Source organism: Engraulis encrasicolus, unplaced genomic scaffold, assembly GCF_034702125.1.
Source record: "Engraulis encrasicolus isolate BLACKSEA-1 unplaced genomic scaffold, IST_EnEncr_1.0 scaffold_212_np1212, whole genome shotgun sequence".
In the NCBI taxonomy this organism is placed as follows: domain Eukaryota; kingdom Metazoa; phylum Chordata; class Actinopteri; order Clupeiformes; family Engraulidae; genus Engraulis; species Engraulis encrasicolus.
The window spans coordinates 35,217-51,913 of NW_026945496.1; the positions used below are offsets into that span (position 1 = coordinate 35,217).

Genomic DNA, 16,697 nt, shown 5'->3' on the forward strand with positions numbered 1-16,697 from the left:
TGGTAATGCATTACATTGTTATTACATGACATTATACTTAGCTGACAATGTTAATATAGTCCTCAGCAGAGATGAAGCAAGGGTAGCCTGCTTGACCAGATTGATAAAACTACAAAATGTACATAGTGTGAAAGTATGGGTGAGTCTGTGCTTACATGCTTGACAGCATGTAACATTGTGAACGATTTGAAAAGATTCTTGGTCTGAATTAAAATTAGTATTTCCCACACTAAAACTATGGTGAGAATAGACTGCTGCTAATGCTCGCTCAATGCTCGCTCGCTAATTTCCATAACAGATATACGTATTTTATTTGTATGAGAGAGGGTAAATAGTCTAGTCATTATAGGGGGTCCACGCGCACCCCCCGTAATTGTTGTTGACACCCATTTTTTTAGACTCCTTAATATGTCTAGTTAACAATAAAAGATGTTAACATTGCTGCAAATTGTCCCATGACTGTTTTTCAGAGGTCATCTTGGAAACTGTGCAATAGCGATTTGTTCAATTCTGACATTTGACTATTCACATAACTTTTGAACCAGACATGGTACAAAGACAAATTAGACCACTTTTCCACATAATTCCAGCATGGGGAATTGATTGGAAGGGTCATTGGGTTCATAAAAACATGTTTAGACTACTTTGTAGGACAAAAATGACTAAAATTTATCAAATATTCTATAGATTCGGACATTGACTAATGTCTAATTTTCAAAAATAGTGCAAAGATTACAGAAATTCCAAGCATTTATGACTAAATACATTCCTTGACTTCAGGTGACTTCCATACATACTGTCATTAACATCAAAACATCCCTGCAACCTTTTAAGGCTATACTCAGTCATGGTTGATGCGAAAAGCACAAAATATTAGCAATCTGATGCATTGAGATGCATTGATGACTTGACCCTCCTAAAACTTCTAACAACAGATTTTTTTCTGTGGTTTACAATAGTATCAGATGTACATAGAACATAATAAAAGTTTACCAAACTCTGACTTTTAAAAAAGGTCTCAATTTCAAGATGGCCGCCAACAGACCCTTTGCATGATCATGGCCCAAAAATTACCTTAAAATGACTTGGAACAGTGATATTTGATAAATGTTTTGACCATGTCATATTATAATTATTATATCTGCTTGATGGGTAAGTGATAAGTACAATTTCATATGAAAGAAGTTCACTACAACTGTGTGGTTTTGTAAAGTGATGATGGTAGAAAGCTAGAAACTCATACAAAAGACTAAATTTGTGTTTCAAACATGTGAAGACAAGACAGGACACACGTGGAATTGCAAAACAGGACAGCATCTGATGTGCAGAGGCACAAAAAAAGATAATGTGAAACTACTACAGTGACCACAAAGAAATGCTAGACCAAAGCAAATTGTCAGCAACAGTAATAAAAGCAGTACATATATGTTATGGCATAGAGAACAGAGTGGGTCTAGTGCACATGGCCAATAGTGCAAAGTATTCTGTGTCCCTCAGCACTGCCCAGAGCATGGAGGAGATGCCGGGAGATATGCCAGTACATCAGGGAACGTAGAGGAGACCATAGGATGGTTTAATATCTCCTGTGTGCCAAGTGGCACAGGAAGAGCACTGCTGGAGCTCTGCAAAATGAGCTTTACAGGCAACTAATGTAGGCCTACATACTGCTGTTCAAATGGTCAGAAACAGGCTTCATGATGAGGGTATAAGGACCTGGTATCCACACTAAGGTGACCATCTCCGTGACAGTTAAAAGGAGGACATCTTTTCGGATGGGGGGTGTGGGGGTCCTCCCCCAAGAAAAAGTGTGTTTCTTAGATGCAATTTCATGCATTTTCATGCATTTTTGCTTGGCTTAATGCGGTGCCGTACGCCAGACAAGGCACTGAAAAGACAGACTGTCCGTTCTTATGACGGACGTCTGCCACCCTAATCCACACATGGGGCCTATGCTTTCTGAGCAGCACCGTAGGGGGCAGTTTGCTTAAGAACAGAGAACATCAAAATGGCAAATTCACCATCGGCGCCTTGTGCTGTTCATAAATGATGTTGCAGGCAGCATAACAACATTTTCCATGTTCTCTCCTGACTTTGTCATGTCTGTCACATGTCTTCAGTGTGAACCTGCTCTCATCTATGAAGAACACAGGGAACCAATGGTGAATGTGCAAGTCTTAATTCTCTCTGGTATATGCAAAATCGCTCCCTACAGTACCTAACACCATCCTCTTACAATGGCTCTCTGAGTTCACTGGATTATCTGGCACAGCACTCGTCTGGTTTCACTACCTATAAAACCGGCAGCAATATGTCACACTCAGTCCCTGGATTCATCCTTTATCCTAGATTCATCAATATCAATTCAGTCCCACATCAAAATAGTCACCAAATCTGCTTTCTACCATCTCACAAACATCTCCAGACTCACTCTCAAAACACACACACACACACACACACACACACACACACACACACACACACACACACACACACACACACACACATACACACACACACACACACACACACACACACACACACAGACACACACACACACACACACACACACACACACACACACACACACACACACACCATATAAAGCAACCGTGGTGGTGTTTTGAAAGTCACTATCAAGAATTGTTATTGTTTCTGACCATTTGAGCACTTGACATTAGTGGCCTATAAAGCTCAATCTGCAGGGCCCTGGTAGCGCTCTTCCTGCACCTGGCACAAGGAAGGAGATAGTGATCCCACTGCTGGATTGTAAAACCATCCTATGGCCTACTCCATGTACCTTGGTGTACTGGCATCTCCTCCATGCTCTGGACATTGTGGTGAGGGACATAGCAAACCTTTTTGCCACAGCTCACATAGATTATTGGATGCTGAGCAAATGCTCATGAAGCAGTGGCATTAGTGCGCTATTTCAGTGACGAAGGGTTGGTGTCCCAGTAGAGAGCCTCACTCATGCATCTCTCCATGGATTTTGTGTAGCTCACTCTCTCTACACCAGTAACAAAACCAGTGATGGGTGAAGGGTGTGAAGGGTGTTGGGCTTGCCCTCGGTATTGGGTGTGGAAGTTGACAACAATCTCTTCAGTCTCGCTACCTGTCAGCAGGAGGTTGTTGTGTCTGTACCACATCAACAATGTCAACCAGTCTTATCAACCGATGGTGAGGATATCCACTAGAGCTCTGTCGTCTGCAAACTTCCAAAGAGGGTTGGTGCTAATAGGTTGTTTAGCACTGAGGACTGAGCACACCTTGGGCCCTGTGCTCAGAGTTATGGTAAATGAGGTTCTTGGCATTTGGTGCTTGGCTAAAGAAGTCTTGCTGAATGCTGGATTGTAATCCATGACCAGCCTCCTCATATGTCAGGGCATTCTCTCATATTAGTCTTTTTATAGAGATGGATTAGGGCTGGGAGGACTGGAGAAATTGCATCCACTGTGGAAGACCTGGCTGAGCATACAATGCGATCAAGAAGAAGGTGGATGGGTGTATTTGTTGTTGGATGTGCGACAAGACTAGCCCTTCAAAGCATTTCATGATGCTTGGCATCAGAATAGGAATGATTTCTTTGGGACAACTTTGATGGTGATAGCTTTGAAACATGATGGGATCATGCCTTGTTGGTAAAGAGATAGTTTAGAAAAGCTGCTCAGTCTTTGCGCACACAACTTTTGGCCATTGTCTGAACCAGCTGGTTTTCATAGGTTGATCGTGGCAGACACAGAGTTTGACACAGACACAGTGTTTCTCACAGATGTGCCTGGAGATAATGGTTTTATGAGCTTTGATTTTAAATCAAAGTGCATCCTGGGGGGTGTATACTAAGACGCTGGTTTAGTAGTGAAACAGGTCAAGTTAACCTTGTGTTAAAGGCAAATAATTTAATAGAATAACCTGGAGCCCTCATTTTCTTAACTAAATCATAGGTATATCTATTAGCAAATTTGCCATTCCTTGTTGGTTTACTTAGTGGTTTATTACTTAACCATGTTCTCATTATACCCCCCTGGCTTAATACTGTATATCAGCGGTTCCCAAACGTATAGCAGGCTGCGTTCCCCCATTTGGGAAACCCTGCTGTAGATGTTGCATCGTTTAGTATCCTAGTTGTTGGGCATGTTGTGTTACCATGGAAATTGGGATGGATTCTTCTGGCAAATTGCAGGAAAATAGCAATGTTCTGGAGCTGGCTGGCGTGTTGCATGTTTTAAAGCAATAATGGGTGAATTTCTTTGTGAGAAATTGTATGCACTGTGCTGCCAACAAGGAGTTAGGAAATATCAAATAAAAGTATGATGATTCTAAATCTTCAGAATTGCTGAAGAGTGGGAATTTCACATTGTTGTTAACAGTACATAGTAGTGCAATTACTCAGAACATTAACTGATTAAGTCAGAAAACATGGAGTAAAACACCTATATTTCTTGGCTTCACATGATTCGGAGCCAACACATGCCAGCTCTATTTCACTAATTTCGATGTAATTTAATTCAATAAGTTTATTTTTTATTTATGTTGTCAATGTCAAAATGTATTTATAATTACTTACCCATGAAGTAAGGATGGTATTAAGAATATTACATTGTCAAAATGCATATCAAACATCACAATTTCCGGTCATTGTATGGTAATTTTCAGACAATGCTCATTTTGTGGGCCTGGTGGCGGCCACCTTGAAATTGAGGCCTTTCTAGTCACCAAAAACTGGGCAAACATTTATTATGTTCTAAGTACATCTGATACTATTGTAAACCACTGAAAAATCTGTTGTTAGATGTTTTGGGAGAGTCAATTCATCAATGCATCAGATTGCTAATATATTGTGCTTTTCGCATCAACCATGACTAGCATAACCTTAAAAGGTTGCAGGGATGTTTTGATGTTAATGACAGTATGTATGGTAGTCACCTGAAGTCAAGGAATGTATTTAGTCATAAATGCTTGGAATTTCTGTAATCTTTGCACTATTTTTGAAAACTTAGACATTAGTTAATGTCCGAATCTATAGAATATTTGATACATTTTTGTCATTTTTGTCCTACAAAGTAGTCTAAACATGTTTTTATGAACCCAATGAGCCTTCCAATCAATTCTCCATGCTGGAATTATGTGGAAAAGTGGTCTAATTTGTCTTTGTACCATGTCTGGTTCAAAAGTTATGTGAATAGTCAAATGTCAGAATTGCACAAATCGCTATTGCACAGTTTCCAAGATGACCTCTGAAAAACAGTCATGGGACAATTTGCAGCAATGTTAACATCTTTTATTGTTAACTAGACATATTAAGGAGTCTAAAAAAATGGGTGTCAACAACAATTACGGGGGGTGCGCGTGGACCCCTCATAATGACTAGACTAAAAAGGACAGGACCTTTCCATATGTATGAAGAACCCCATAAGATCACCTAATTCTATATTTTTACAAGGCATTGTGCATATTGTGAGAGCATTTCAGTCATCTTTAGAATGGCATTACAGATTACTCAATATAGGCCTACATGTAGGCCACAGTATGGCTTCAGTTCAAATTAAATGGAAATGATTTCTTAGTATATGTTGAGTAAGAAGACAGAGGTAAATTGATTTTTTTTTTTTAATTTGCAGACAAGTCCTCACCTAGTACTCAAAAGTTGTATTAGTTAGCTCAGTAATCATTGAGTACTTAAATTGCTATCAAAACTGACAGCTGATGGACAACATGTACCGTAGGTCTTTTGCCACCCTTACCCATAGGAGAAATATCTATATAAAACAACAATTCTCATATGGTATATACTATGAAAGTAAATCATTACCTGTACTCATTTTCTTGATATGCAAGGCACAAGGAAGGATAGTCTACCATACCCCGCAAACAAAATGCCACAAGACTTTTTTAACCTTCAAGATTTTGAGTGGTAACAGTAACATAACTCATTAACCACTACACCTTTTTGCATAATATTGTACATGTCCTCAGAATGCTCTACATCAGCGGTTCCCAAACTTTTCCCCCTGTGCACCTCCTTGTACAATTCAATGTGGTTTGCACACCCCATTGCGAATATTTTGGTGTGCTGATGGCCATGCAAGTATGGATTCACTGTGCATTCCCCGCACATTTGTTTTGGGGATAGACCTTACATTTTTTCAGCTGTCATTACAATGAGACTTGTTGCATTGTTGCACTTGTTACATGAAGTCTAGGCGGTAAACTACACTTCAGATGGACCCTTCCAGCATACAATTTACCATACAATTGAAAAGTACTTATGGTTCATTAATGCTGGATAAACACACACATATCCGCCATTGCTCTATTCAGCTCGTGCACCCCCTTATGGCAGGTCACGCACCCCAGTTTGAGAAACCCTGCTCTACATGTTTCAGTTCTATGTAGGTGTACTGTACAGTACAGTGCAGTGCAGTGGACTGCAGTACAGTACAGTACAGTAGCATACAGAACGGTGCAGTATAATAAAGTACAGTAGAGTATAGTACAGTACACAGGGACAGTATAATAAAGTACAGTAGAGTATAGTACAGTACAGTACAGTAGCATACAGTACGGTGCAGTATAGTTAAGTACAGTACAGTACAGTACAGTAGCATACAGTACGGTGCAGTCTAGTACAGTACAGTACAGTACAGTACAGTACAGTACAGTACAGTACAGTACAGTACAGTACAGTAGCATACTGCATGGTGCAGTAGAGTACAGTATGGTATATCACAGTACAGTACAGTGCAATACAGTAGAGTACAGTATAGTCTTGATGATTTTTGGGCTACTTTGACTTTCCCTCCAAAGCCAACAGGATTTCTACATTACAAGTTTTTGAAATAATATTTTAGTAGCCTATGTGAGAGAGGGAAGGCAGACATGAATTGAACAAAGGACCACACCCACAAATAAAAAATAATGAGCAAAAAAATAAATTAAGTGGTTAGGTAGCCAACATGTCATCTAGGTTAAAGCCAAAAGTAGATGAAAAACAGACATGTTACCATTTTGCTCTTTTAAAACATAAAGTATTTGTCAATATACTGTATGTATGGTGTATTGCATATTGATTATTCATAATTTCCTAAGCATAAATGCCCTTATCACTCCATTGTACACTTAGGACTGAGATATACATATCTGAACATTAATCAGCATACATTTTATTTTGTAATGGCCTATAGTAAATCATCCAAGCTGTCACTGACACTTGATATGTACATGTATTATTGACTTGATTGATATGAATATTTCAGTTGGACTCCTAGGCTTAAATCATTGAGGGGGTCCTAAGGAAGTAGTAGTAGTTCGTGTGCGTGTGGAAGTGGGATTAAAATTATTGTTTGCCATCTTTATCTGAAGAGAAGACTGAGTGTCTGAACCTGCTAATGCTAGCATGCTAACATTGGGACAGTTATGTGTGGCCCAGTTCAAGGGTTTATCTCTTCTCCCCTAAATTTTCTAACCACAATTTTCTTTTTGGATGTTATAGATATGACCCACTGCAAGTTTTTAAAACTCTTAATGAATTTTGGTTCAATAGCTAATTGCCCAGAAATGAGCACTCAATTGTAGAGTGATCTCATTCTGACCATGGTTTTTATGATTTTCCTGTTTTTGAATCTAAATGAGACATATATGGGTGGTTGACGTTTAAGGGCGTAACGCAAAAAAAAAAAAAGTTTGTCAAATTCCTGAAAAAAATGATGGATAAAAATTGGGAAAAATTTAAAAAAATAAAGCACTTAGTGGTCTGTGGAATTTCACCTTATTTTTGCCATTTTTGGAGAAATGTGTCTTGCATCAACACATTGCATAGGCATGTCACACCGCAGGAAAATGGAGTCACACCACAGGGAATTCACTGCATTATGACCATTTTAATCCTTTTGTATACATGACTGACATCTGAGCTCATGCTAACTTGATAATGATATTGTGTTTAATCTTAATATGTGTTTTCATTTATAAAAAAACTTTTTTTCCTCCTATAAGAGCAGTCACACCACAGGACACCATAAAATGAACCTAAGCATTGCGTGACAGAAAGATTGCAATATGAAGACATATTAAGAGGTTAAGAGTCACCTTAAACTTCCACAGCACTCTCCAATAACTGAGGTACTGACTGGTTAGGAGCCAGTCTTTAAGACCCTTGTAGTTGGCCTTGCAGCTGCCCATTCACAAACATTGACATACATGTCACCCCACAGGACGCAATTTGTGTTACGAAATTGAACTTGTAGTTAATATTACTGTCTTGAGTTTTTTTTCACATTCACATATCTTAATATAAAGTTAATATTTATGCAATCATGCCAAATGCTTCATACATTACTCAAAATGTTGTTGGTTAATTTATATATATATTATATTTCAGGTTTCATTAATGTTACAGTCACACCGCAGGATATTTGACATATAAACCTTTACATAAATCTTAACAAAAATGTTTCTTCTCATCTAAGACTAATATGAAACATAATGTACCACATCTTATTTCATTGACATTTGTTTTTTAAAGGAAAAATAACAGTTTTGTAGGTTTTTAACCAATGTTACGAAAAAACAAGGCGTCACGTCTCCCACCCATATAACATTGTTTGTATGGTAAGTTTTACACATATTTTCAAAATTCAGTTTGTATACATCACACACAAATAGGTGGATTGGCCCATAACACCAATATGTCCAGGCAGTACAGTATTTTACTACCATTGGCTCATTTTGGGCAGCCATCTTGAATTTACCCCATAAAAATGACCTTAATGACATTGAAATTTGGGGCACCCCTTCTGAAATGATGGAGAACACCCTAAGGAAGGTCTACATCAATTTTGGTGCTTCTATCCAGCGCGTAACGATTAGACCCTTTTTGGACGGTTAGATCCCCTACTATTACACAGGCAAGCTACATTACTAGCTAGAAACATTTAAAATGGTACCATAAACATCATAATTACATCAGGCCTTCTTAACATCAGGAGTGCATCTCAATATGCAACAATAATCACAATCATAAAACGCATAAATCTCATTTGAGTCCCACTAAATACCATGCTCAGCTGAACCATGCTGTGACACTGGTAAGAAACATGAGGTTTCAAGCTACCTAGCAAACATTCGATGGTGTCTCTAGACACTCAAAAATACTCAATTTACCTATGAAGCCAGCAAACTAAACATGTGTGCACCCATGTAAAACTGCTAGGCTAGACAGTAAACAGCATTCATGAAACATGTGATGTAACACCAAAGTCCATGACCAAAGTATGTAACGTAGGCAAGGAAAACGGTGATAGTCTGATGGTTTCAATGGCGTCTGTCAATTTAGACGCCGTGATGATGCACTCACAGGGTGCATTGTCACAGCTTGCCATAGTGTAACGCCGCATTATGTAATAACGGTGCAATATGTAATAATGTAACAAATTATTACATAATGCGGTGACAATTGCCGCATTGTGTAATAATTTACGCATTTCGTAATACATTTCTTGAACGCATTTCGTAATAACTTTTTTCTCATCTTGTAATAAATTATTACAAAATGCGAAATTTATTACGGAATGCGGCCGCAACTTTTTTTTTTGATGGAAATGTAATAACATGGTGCATTATGTAATAATCTATATGGATATGTTTTTTCTGCACTTGGATTCAATACACACATAGTCTCAGTGACATGGTAGTCACTGCCCTCTCTCTCTCTCATTCTTCTCAGTTCTCAAACTGCTCGAGAGTCGTGAATGATGCGGTTAAAACCGTTAAGAAATCATTTCACAACTTGTGTGTGTGTGTGTGTGTGTGAGAGAGAGAGAGAGAGAGAGAGAGAGAGAGAGAGAGAGAGAGAGAGAGTGTGTGTGTGTGTGTGTGTGTGTGTGCGTGTGCGTGTGTGCGTGTGCGCGCGTGTGTGTGTCCGCTGACGCACGGAGACAAACCTGGCCCATATTGATCCGACGTAGATAGAGGGAGTCGCCGCGTTCTACCGACATACTAAGCACCGCAGAGAATAGGCCAGGTTCTAATATTGTAACACCTTTCCAGACCTATAGGCTAAATTTCAAGAAGTGAAATGGCCTTAAACAGTGGCAGTATCCACCAGATACCGTCTGAACCGTTTTATTATTTAAAATAATAATCATATTTTTTGTAGGTTTCCTCCATGTCAATGCGCTGCAGCAGCGCCATGAGGGTGTGCCAGACCGTTATTATGTGGCTCTTCATTAGGTTTCAAAATAACATTGTTAACCTAATAGAATGTCTGATTGATATGAACTCTATTTGTGCATATAGCATATTTAATTTTATGTTTTCGATGTGTTTCCCTCATTGTGGAGATTCTCGGTTGGATCCAGAGTCCTGAGTTGGGTAGGCTAGGTGTAGCCAAAAGAATCCCCCTCCCCATCACAGAGCTATCGCGCACTACCCACCACCGACTGTTTTTATTGCCCCAATCCCCCACACTTCGTTTGCACAGTAAGATTGTCATTATTAGGGTATGTCACATGACTTTTTTGGAGTTTATTAACGCTGTTGTACTGGCCTATAGCCTAGAAACTTGACTGTGACTTATGGCGCTTCGTTTTTGTCGGAAAAAAAAAAACCGATATGCTTCCGAAGCATAACCTGACACGGTGGTTTTGAACTGCTGGAGAGAGTGAACCTCTTTCTCCAGGCCCACATAGTATCCACATTTCCATCTTTTTTTCTGTTGAGGACTGCTTCGTACCTCTGTCAGTAACCGAATCCCTTCCGACGTTGTGTCTTTTGGGCATGAAGTGGGCAGTGTGCCAAATTGGGTCGTAGCAATGTTTTAACTAGGCCTAACCTATATGCAGTAGCCTACACTCACGAGGGATGACCAGGATTTGAAACAAACAGGTTTGATTCTTGCGGTGATTGCTGATAGTCAGCTGGTCCAGCGGTGGATTGCGTGTCGTAACCCTAGCCTACACAAAACCAGGCGAGACTCGCTGTTGCAGACAACATTGCTCTGCGAGAAAGATCATCCCTGTCTTACTGTTAGTAATTTGGACCTGGCATGTTTATCCCCGTAATTTGTAAAACCGGCAATCAAACGTGCGCGCAGCACTTTACAAAGACGCAGGTATCCTCTCTATCAAAGGAACGCTTTCTCCGCGTGTGGTGTGCTAGATTTTCCGTATCCTCATGGATTGGCAAGACATGTTGGGAGACTTCAATTCAATTCAATTTACTCCCGATTTTGTAGAGATATTATGCTATTCAGCAAAATGTCAGGACCACGTCAACGTTAGTTTGGCAAATAGCCTAACGTTGGCATGCTGATGCAAGCTTGACGGTGGAACAAGACGCATGCAAATAATAATCGATCTACTTCCCCAAGCATAGCCTACTGAAAATGTCCAGCATGTCCAACGTGTTTTACACATTCAAATAGGCCTACTCCCACTAAAGACATCTCCCAAACTCAACGACGAGTGCTGCCAGTGCACATTTCGCCCCTAGCACCACACGTGGACAGCTCGCAATGCAAAAATAGATAGGCTATATAGCCTAGGTAATATTTGTGCTGGCATTTTTGTTTCAGTTTTGTAACGAGGATTATAGCAGCTGAAGACTTGATTTCTTCTAGCCTACGGGAATACTTTTTTAGTTTGGTATAATTACGGACAATGCAAATAACTGTTTTTTGTGACATGCGGACATTTTTGGAGGGAATATAATCGAAAGTCCCGCCGCCTGGTTTATTGTTTTGTGACGTGCATGTGGATGAGCTTTATTGAAGTTTCATGTAATAGGCCTACTGAGCAGTGAACTGAAATTGAAAATAGGCTATATGCCATTTTTACAACATGGCATTTTTCTCGGGTGCTATGAGTTATTGTTTTGCACCGAGTAGGAAACGTTTGACGCCATGCCACTCACAGTGAGTGACCATATTATTTCTCATCATTGTCGGCAAAGGGTAGGGCCTTCAACCATAGCCTATTGTATAGTTTAGTCTTTTTGTAGCCTTTAGTCTTTTTGTAGCCTGTAAGCCAATCCCCTCGTGAAACTATAGGCCTAACGCGCTTCACATAAGAGTAGTGCCGCGGTTTCAGCACCATGGACAGAGGGCGCAAGTCCATTTAGGCGGCAGGCATGTCTTTACTCCACGTTAAATGCCGTTTTTGTGAAAAATATTAAAGTAGTCGCTATTTCTAAGTATCCTATGTAATGGTCTACATTGAGACTGTTTTAGATTTGCCTATGAAATGCATCTCTCATGTGAAAGCAAAGGAGAGATAGGCCTAGATATCGCCCCCCTGTTTATAATCGCAAATTACGCATGGCCACAGACAGCGCGGATACCCAGAACAGTTTCATATTCTAGATAAACCGATAGACCCGCTGATCTGTCTTTTTTAATACACAATGCACAAACACAGTAATAGACCATTTTCAATAGCCCACATACAATATAACTGTCCACTTTTCCCAGCCTCTCTACTACAACCAAAATGGTTGGTAAACTTACATCCACAAGCGAGAGCTGAGCCAGAACTTAAGTTGGACTCCCTCTATCTACGTCATAGAGGCTCTGCCAGCGAGGAGCCCAATACTTCAGAAGTAGCTGTAAAATGATAGGACTACATTTTCATAAACAAATTTGCAGTTTGGCTTTGTTATAGACTGTGAATTTCACATATATGTTTCAAAACACCTCGCCTGACAACATCCAGTATAGATTTAGTTATACATTTCACCTAAACGTTACCCTGAAAGATCAATATGGGCCAGGTTTGTCTCCGTGCGTCAGCGGACACACACACACACACACTCTCTCTCTCTCTCTCTCTCTCTCTCTCTCTCTCTCTCTCTCTCTCTCTCTCTCTCTCTCTCTCTCTCTCTCTCTCTCTCTCTCTCTCTCTCTCTCTCTCTCATCATTATGTGGTTACTGTGTAGTAGTGGATAGCCCACTCGCACCGAGGACCACAACTGCACAGGTTTCTCCTGCTACGAGATCTGCGCCCTGAGACAGACCCACGTGCAAGACAAGTTTTCACCACCTCGTGAAGTGTTTAGACCTGGCCTATTTAATCTCGCTGTAAATTGGTGTAATGTAGCAGAAAGTCTCGTTGCACGCAACAACTTGTGAAATGATTTCTTAACGGTTTTAACCGCATCATTCACGACTCTCGAGCAGTTTGAGAACTGAGAAGAATGAGAGAGAGAGAGGGCAGTGACTACCATGTCACTGAGACTATGTGTGTGCGGTGCCTACTGAATCCAAGTGCAGAAAAAAACATATCCATATAGATTATTACATAATGCACCATGTTATTACATTTCCATCAAAAAAAAAAGTTGCGGCCGCATTCCGTAATAAATTTCGCATTTTGTAATAATTTATTACAAGATGAAAAAAAAGTTATTACGAAATGCGTTCAAGAAATTTATTACGAAATGCGTAAATTATTACACAATGCGGCAATTGTCACCGCATTATGTAATAATTTGTTACATTATTACATATTGCACCGTTATTACATAATGCGGCGTTACACATAGGCCTCCCTATCTATCTACCCTATCTGAATCCATATATATCAGGTTTTGCATTCCATGTATATCAACGTTTTTCCACAATACATATCTCAAGGTTTTTTTTTCTCTCTCTCTCTCTTATATATATATATATATATATATATATATATATATATATATATATATATATATATATATACGTATATATATAGTACAATCCATATGTATATTGAGTTCTCTATTCCATATATATCACTTTCTTCTAACCATGTTCTTCATATATACTGTATATCTCTTCTCTCTTTAACAGATCACAACATGGCCCTCTCAAAGACTACCCAGAGCCTGACCACAGCGGCAGAAATGCGTGAAACCACCACAATGCTGATGCAGCCCAATGCAAACTGGGAGGAGTACCTGTACCCTGCTCCCCTCTCTATTGCCATCATGGGAGAGCTTGCTGTCATCTCCTCTGATGTCAAGAATGACTTCTCCATCAACAAGAACCCTCCACCAAACGGCTTCCAGTACATTAAATACCCAGACTCCTTCAGGGCATGTCTGATGCAAATTTGCAACTCTGGATGGCAAGCTTTCAACAAGGCCCACAAGAACATGGATCAAATCCGCATTCACACTGGCAATGTTTCTGATTTCATGAAGGAGGCAGTCGAGATCCTTTTCAATGCTCCAGATAACGTAATGGACAAACTCCTCCCAAACCAACTGGAAAACATCAGTGACATTGCAGACGAATGTGTGATACTGGCAGAAGGAGTTGAGAAGAAATACTTGGACGTGATCTGTTTAATCCAAGAACTTCTGGAGGCATGTATCAATGCTCAACATTTTTATGGAGAAGAACTGGAGAATATCAAAACAACAATGAAGGAAGCACAACTGAGGGAAAAGATGGCTAAAGAGTTCAATGACCGATCCAAGAAAGCAATGGAGGCCATGGGTCAGCAGGTAGAAGAAGCACAAAATGCATACAAGCAAGCAATGGAGTTAATTCCCACTGGATGGGAAATGATAGGCATGGATTTTCTTGAAGGTCTTGCCAATAGTGTAAACAGTATAATAAATGGATGCACAAAAAGTATGAGTAATGTTGGAATTAAAGGAATGCTTCACCGAGTCAGTTTTGCAGAGGAGATGGATATAACTTCAGACATGAAAATCCTAAGCAGCTCAGGAGCCATTCTGGAGATCATGGGCTCCCTGATCCAGAATGTCAATGAAGATGAAATTGACTGGAGAAACCTCTATGACCAGAAGTCAAAATCTATGAAGAGTAAGTGGACCAAGACTCAGTTTCAAAACCTCAAGGATGATTTTGAGATGTGTCCAGACAATAAAGCGAAGAAGAGTGTTTTGTCTCTACTCAGAAAGGGCATTGCCGTTTGTGATGACCTGGCTACCTATAAACCAGACCAGGAATGGGATAGCAAGAAAACTAAAAAGCTCATTAAAGACTTGCAGAGCCTCCAGAAACAGGCCCTGGCTTTTGACTCCAAAAGCAAAAAACTCATGGGTTCTCCAGCCCTGGCCCCCAAGTCCCCAATGCTGTCAAAAGCACTAACCAACAGCTTAGGGGATACGTCGGTTTCTCAGCAAGCATCAGAGAATGCCCGTTTCCGCATTGAGCAGAGCCGAGAGCAACTCAAGCATACACGAGAGCAGTACAACAAGTGTGTGGAAAACATGGAGAAGAATCGTAAGGAACTGACTGAGATCTTGTGTGAACTACAGAACTGTGAGATCAAAGAGATTGACTTTGAGACTACCATCAAAATGCTGGTGAAGGGCATGGATGCCATGGGCAGGGTCAAAGAACAGTGGGAGAAGATGGTGCTCTTCTTCCAGATGGTCTCCAACATTGTCAAAACCAGCCTCCACAGGACACTCACAAAGTTTGTGACAGCAGAGAGTACAAAAGCACGGATGTACAACATCAAGCTCTTCACCAAAGACATGCTGTACAACCAGATGTTTCAGGCCTCCAACATCGCCAACCTGGTCCACATAATCTCTGGCACCTACACTGAAATCTCTGGAAAGTACCTGATGGACCGAGTGAGCAGTCCGGGGAGGCTCATGGCCATGGACAGCAGCAACCCACAACTCATGAGGGAGCGTGAGATGCTTCAGGAGTCCTGCAAAGAAGCACAAGATGGCATCCTACAACTAGTCCTGAAGAACAAGAAGGAGTTTGAGGAGAAGACAGATGCCAGGATGGCCAAAATTGAGGGGAGCCTGAAAGCCATTTTGCCTGCTGCAGCGCCTGAGACAACTGAGAGATTGAAAGAGATAGTGCAGGCTGGGTTTGCTGGGAAAGAACAGCCTCAGACAGTTTTGTGAAGTTACGAAGATGGTGACCAATACTGCTGAGTTTTTGTATGTTGTCTGTTTCTGACCCGTCTAGGTTTGGGGAGAGGGAGGAGGACTACTACTGATTCTTGGGCATTGCGTAACTCTGTTTCTAATAAACTATCTGGGATTTAGGAACAAAAATCTGAAACCATGGTTGAGCTAAAGATTTTAAAATGTTATCATACATTCAGTGTTTTCCACATGGTGAGGAATTGTCATAATAGGGATGTTTACATTGTTATGAATGGCTGCTATTCTGCCTGTTTAATCTTTTGTGCTCTGCCCTTCTTCAGGTGCGTCTCTTTAACTCGCTGAATGCCGGAGAGCCAGGTGGCTGATTGCAATCTGAATATAGGGACTGGCCTTCCTGCGCTCAACTCTCTCTCTCCCAGCGCGCCACGCTGGTCGCTATTCTCTGGAGCTCTCGCTGTTTACCATGCAAATCTTGTAAAAATAAATATCATGTGAATTTGACGCTGCGGTGTGGTCTCCCTTTCATGTTTCGGCTGCCTCGAGCCAGGCGGTCCTAACATATTGGGTGCTCGTCTAGTCCAGAGTTATATCCTGGGCATATTTTTCTTCTTAAATGGCATATCCGAAACACCTGTACATGAGTGTTAAGTAGCTCACGGACTGCATGTAGGGGGAACCCCCGCAGTGTTGTTGGTTCAGTGACGTAGTCTGTGGCATGCGCAGGGATTCTGTTCAAATTTGCATGGGGATTTCCTTTAGGCCGGCGTCGTTGTAGCCTATTTTCTGCACGTCTGGGGGTAAATTATGGGGGGATTCTGCCACAGCTGAAGAGAAAATTAGGA

At 40.6% G+C, this 16,697-nt stretch overlaps 1 protein-coding gene across 1 annotated transcript; it reads left to right on the forward strand.

Moving 5' to 3' along the window:
• The first annotated feature begins 1,462 nt into the window (after positions 1-1,462).
• Positions 1,463-15,938, forward strand: LOC134442692 (uncharacterized). Its single transcript, XM_063192734.1, has 3 exons — positions 1,463-1,537; positions 2,118-2,187; positions 13,820-15,938. Exons 1-3 carry the CDS (start codon positions 1,463-1,465, stop codon positions 15,868-15,870), a joined length of 2,196 nt encoding a protein of 731 aa, XP_063048804.1. The 3' UTR covers positions 15,871-15,938.
• The last annotated feature ends 759 nt before the right edge of the window (positions 15,939-16,697 follow it).

What these genes read in the sequence shown, in the direction of transcription:
- LOC134442692 (XM_063192734.1), top strand. Translation starts at nt 1,463, where the DNA reads ATGGCCAATAGTGCAAAGTATTCTGTGTCCCTCAGCACTGCCCAGAGC. An exon ending in AGATGCCGGGAGATATGCCA is followed by an intron (nt 1,538 to 2,117) that starts GTACATCAGGGA and finishes ACATGTCTTCAG; the next exon opens with TGTGAACCTGCTCTCATCTA. An exon ending in GCAAGTCTTAATTCTCTCTG is followed by an intron (nt 2,188 to 13,819) that starts GTATATGCAAAA and finishes TCTCTTTAACAG; the next exon opens with ATCACAACATGGCCCTCTCA.